Raw genomic sequence first — 5,373 nt, 5'->3', positions numbered from 1 at the left:
GATGAGCTTCGGGGAACCGAACGATCCAGGATCACGCAAAATCGTCAACAATCTAATCCAGCTAACTTACTTAGCGAGGTACGAAGAACAGGCCCCTGGTAAAGACCTATAGTAAACGTTTGACCTCTTTTATTGCCAACAAAGGTTATGTTACAAAGTATTGAGTTGTATTTTTGTTATTGACCAAATACTTATTTGCCACCCTGATTTACGAATAAATTCTTTACAAATCCTACCATGTGGATTCATGGATTTTTTTTTCACATTCTGTCTCTCACAGTTGACGTGTACCTCTGGTGCAAATTACTGACCTCTGTCATCATTTTAGGTGGGGGAACTTGCACAATCGGTGGCTGACTAAATACTTTTTTGCCCCACTGTATAAGTATATTCTTATACTCTCTAGACCGAAGAAGTCACTTGGATGAAACAAAACGTTTCTCCCACCAGTTTTGAAAAATTGAACCACTCTAACATGAAGGTGAGTTTAGCATTTTTTTTTTTTTTATTCAGAACTGAAATAATAACAGGAGAAAAGGATTGGTGTTACTCACTATGACACGTTTTATCTTTGGGAAGTTTTGCCAAAAAGACATGTACACCAAGCCTCAAAAAATGTGTCTGACAGAAAATCTTTTCCTGTGTGGGTTTTTCAAGAATAGTGTAAAGAATCTTGACTTGAAATAAACAAATTTCCTTTTTCAACAGGAAGGAAAGTTTAAAACAAAGAAACATTATAGTTCATAATGACAACACTAAACATGTCACAAACAGGTTAACAGCATATGGTTTGTATTACATTGTACTAAACATACACAGCAATGTTAAAACACAAGGGGTAAAAAACATGATTTTCAAAGGATGGTTTTCATTCCACCAGTAGTTATAAAACAAAACAAAAAAACAGACATAATAAAAACCCTGGGTAATACATCTGAACAGACAGCTACACACCCACTAAGTAGAAACTTCTACTAAAATCTAAACATTAAACTAAGGCCAGCTACAAGCTTGGTTTTAAAACATCACTTCTATATCATTGTAGTGTGCCTTTAAGGGTAAATACACAGTATCTGTGTTTTTCAGTCGCAAAGTCAGAAGTTTTCTTATTATATAAATTATTTTACTCAGCATGAGGTTATGTCCGCAGTATAAGCTTTGACTGTAATCTCTCTCAGTATAGGGCTACAGTAACTTCACTAAGCTTCAAATCCTCCTGTGCCTTATACCACAGGTCCCCAGAGGCACAGGTTCAGGTTACATCTTATGTGTTCAATTCTTTGAAGAATAATGCATTAGAAAAAAAGGAATCTCTGAAATCAGAAATAGTTTGCAACTTGCCCTAATCTGTATACCTAACTGACTTCCATTGGCTCCTCAGCATTGAGTATCTCTTTCAGGTGTGGGTTTCTTTTTACTGCCTTCTCAACTTTCTTCAACAGCTCCTCATTTTCACTTTCCTTCAGATTTTCCACAAAGTTTTCAAATATAGTAAGAAGAGGAATGGCATATTCAATGACGCTCTCATCACTGTTGACTGAATCACAGACATAACCTGCAGTGTGCAAACCAAAAACTCTGCCAAGTCCATCAAACACTGGAGAACCAGAGGCACCGTGATACATGAAAGTGTGGTAGGTCGCTACCTTTCCTGCTTTACATCCACCTATCAATATGTCATTAATGCCATGCTCTTTGAGCCAATCACTGATTGTTTTGATGATGAGCAGGTTTTTGTACTGATACAAATGTTCATCAATAGCCTGCCCTCTCTTATCTGTCTCAATGATACATGTAGGATCCATTTTTTTCACCCCCCCTGCTGGGTGTCCAATGATGCAGGCTTCACCATTGGCAGGCAGTGGTCCAAACTCACTGAGCAGCCCTGGTGGTACCTTTATGTTCTGTGCTCTTGTTTGCTGGTTTGGTTTTGAGCCTTCAGGGTTGAGCTCCAGAACTGCATAATCTAGATCAGCATCAAAGTCAGTGAATGTATTCTCTGCTCTAAAGTAGTAGAAATTTGTTTCTGGCTCAGACTTCTCGTAGTCAAATACAGCAAACACTTCTACATCCTGCTGCAGCGCCTTTCCTTCAACGTAACCATCAAACAAATGTGCGCTAGTCAGGATGAAAGTATCAAACAGCACAAAGCCTGTTCCCATAGAAACATCCTTAACAATGACTTTGCAAACTGACTTTCCCAGTTCTAGCAGCTTCCTGACTCTGTGAACTTCACTGAAGGACTGCTGGATCTTTCCAAAGTTTTCCTTCCTGAGATTCAGTGCTTCCTGATACAAATCACCAGGGAATCTACTCTCCATCCATCGTTTCAGATCTGGAAACTGCTCACGCAGTAGTTCATAAATCTTGTTTCTATCAACATCACTGCTGGTTTCTTTCACTGCGGTTTTTACACGGATTCCCTCCTGTTGTGCTAAATAGACGATCTCTGACCCTGATCTTCTTTCACAATTACTTTGAGAATTATTTGTTGGGCTTTCTTGCGACTTTCCATTGTTTTCTTTTTTATCTTTTGGAAGGCGTATCTTGAATTGTTTCTGGTGTAGGATTTCTACCTTTTGTGTGCATACAGTGAGGCGTTTGGGATCCTGATTGTTGGACAGCTCAAAGTTACCAAGGTCATCAATGAAGCGACCGTCTCTCTTCAGAGCCTCAGCCACAGTTATTCCCTTTTCTCCATAAACACAGAGGTTCTTGAACTGTTTTACATCATTATTTTTAAAAAGTTCCTTTGTTTTAGTGTGTAGCCCACCAACTGTGTCTATATAGAAGACAGAATAGTGCCCTTTTGGATGCACTATTTTGGAATGTTGGACTTTACCTTCAACTTTTTCTGCTCTACATGATATGATCAGACACTCACCATCATCAATGCAAGAACAGGGGAAATGTGTTGCAACAATTGACTTCTTATCCTCTTTACCTAGCTGAATGATAATGTTCTCATCTGCACACTTAATCTTCTCATTGCATTTCTCATTTGATTTTATGGCTTCCAGCACTGTGCAAAGCTGATTACACTGAACAGTATATTCATAACTAGCTTGACTGAATTTCACCGTAAAATCATGGGAATGTTGAACCTAGAGAAAATTAGAGCGAGATGGTTAGAAACACAGTGGTACTAAAGAAGCAGAGCAGTATTTTGGTCATGTAATGTAACACGGTACACTTACAGTGAAATCACTGTCATTTTCCTCCTTTGGTCGAGTTGGCGTAAATCCCTGCAGAAATAACAGATATTAAAATATATAAATACATATCAAATTATTCAAGATTCAAAGTGTTTATTGTCATGTGTCCAAAGAAAAAAAAAGCATTTCTCTATGCAATGAAATTCTTTCTTTGCTGTCCACCCTCAGATGCCGGTTAATATATACAATAGAAATAGAACAGAAAAAATACAAATAGTGCAAATAAATAAATGAAGACAGAAAAGGAGACAAAATATTGAATTGTGAAACAGAGGTGCAAAAGACCTGTGGCTGTAATATGCTGGCTTAATATGCAGGATGACCTGATGTGCAAAAAATTATTTTTACTGTTCAAAAATAGGTCAGCTGTTCAATGACAGTGGGGAAGAAGGAGTTGTTGAGTCTGGATGTTCTGGATTTCACACTTCTAAACCTTTGTCCTGAGGGCAGAAGTGTGAACAGTCCGTGTTGGGGCATGTGGGGTCTTTGAGGATGGAGGCAGCTCTTCTCTGGACTCTGTGATTGTAGATGCTCTGCAGAGAGAGCAGCGGACTCCTGATGATCTTCTCCGCGGTTGTTATCACTCTCTGCAGGCGTTTGCGGTCCATAGCAGTAGTGCTGCCATACCATGCAGTGATGCAGCTGGTCAGTGTGGTCTCCACAGTGCAGCTGTAGAACCTGCTGAGGATCTTGGCCGACATACCAAATTCCCTCAGCCTCCTCAGGAAATACAGCCGCTGCTGAGCCTTCTTGACCAGCTGTGTGGTGTTCAGTGTCCAGGTCAGGTCCTCAGAGATGTAGACGCCCAGGTACCTAAAGCTGTTCACCCTCTCCACTTCAAGTCCCCGGATAGACAGTGGTTGGTGAGGCCTCCTCTTCTTCCTCATGTCCACTATCATCTCCTTTGTCTTGTCAGTGTAGAGGGTGAGGTTGTTGTCCTCACACCATGACACCAGACCGGCCACCTCTCTCCTGTAAGCTGCTTTGCCCCCTCCAGTGATGCGGCCAATCACTGCAGTGTCGGGCGTGAACTTCAAAACGATGTTATCTTTGTTGGAGGTGACACAGTCATGGGTGTACAGGGTGTAGAGGATGGGACTGAGGACACAACCCTGTGGAACTCTAGTGTTTGTAATAATATTGGCTGAAGTCCTGTTTTTTAAGGTTAACCTAATAATGTATTTTGTCTTGCTTTGTTTTTTTTTAGTTTGTAATGTAGATTATTTAAAAATACCTTTATGTCATGTTTTTTTAATATTTGGTATTAAAATTTTGTATTCTGATTACAAAAGTGTGAAAAATGGTGAATCTCCTTGTAAGACCTTCCTTTGTCACAATTTGTGGGTTGCACACAGTGTTGGATAATATGAAGCAGACCCTTGCAGAGATGTGAAGCATGACGTGGCCCTCAGACCAAATCACTGGTATGTGCATATCTCATCAATCATACTTCAACTCCCTATAAAGCTCACACAGATTCAGTTTTCATTGACAGTGTCAGAAATGTAAAGGTTCATATTTCATGATTACATAAAATATTAAACATGTCAAGAACCTACGAGCTTGTTTATTGTTCAATCAGCTATTTTCACACTGACATAAGACCTCACCTGAGGGGGTTTAGGTCCTTCTGACTGCATGCTTGCTTTGCTGCTGCTGCCACTGGGACTGTTCTGTTAAAAAAAGAAAAGCACAGATAAATTAATTTGGCTGATAAATACAGAGTAGAAATGGGGAAGCAATAACATTGCAGTATTATTAGTTTTTACTTACCGTTTGCTTGGAAAGAAAGTCCCTAATATCTCCAGTGTTCTTTGATCATTTGGGAGGCATTTTCTCCTGCAATCGTGAACATAAAAGCAGAGTATGTCAAGTGTTTGTTCTTAAGACGGAAAAAAACTGTGGTGTTTCGAACAGTTTTGTTGTCCAGAAGACTCACATTGAAACTAAACACACCTCTGTTTTTTACTGTAGTCGTCAGGGAGGGATGAAAAAGTTCAGATGTTGATATCCTGATAAAAATAAATAATTAATATCTAAAAAATATCCAGAAAAGGAAAATGCTGAAAATGCCTGTTGGCACACATTATGAGCAAATAGTTGGAAAATGTCAAAATACAACTAACCATGGATGTCTTGTGGGTTTCTCTAAGTTTCT

General features: G+C 39.4%; 1 protein-coding gene across 1 annotated transcript; it reads right to left on the bottom strand.

Annotated features, from left to right (window-relative positions):
- Window positions 1-1,355: 1,355 nt before the first annotated feature.
- LOC146635469 (serine protease FAM111A-like) lies at window positions 1,356-4,855 on the bottom strand. Its single transcript, XM_085350568.1, has 3 exons — window positions 4,826-4,855; window positions 3,198-3,245; window positions 1,356-3,104 (listed from the first exon to the last, which is right to left on the bottom strand). Exons 1-3 carry the CDS (start codon window positions 4,853-4,855, stop codon window positions 1,356-1,358), a joined length of 1,827 nt encoding a protein of 608 aa, XP_085206694.1.
- Between the last annotated feature and the right edge of the window lie 518 nt (window positions 4,856-5,373).

This window comes from Diplotaxodon limnothrissa, linkage group LG3 (genome assembly GCF_057381915.1).
Source record: "Diplotaxodon limnothrissa isolate DT_005_m linkage group LG3, D_limnothrissa_male_GT1.1, whole genome shotgun sequence".
In the NCBI taxonomy this organism is placed as follows: Eukaryota; Metazoa; Chordata; class Actinopteri; order Cichliformes; family Cichlidae; genus Diplotaxodon; species Diplotaxodon limnothrissa.
This window is presented reverse-complemented; position numbering and strand designations above follow the sequence as displayed.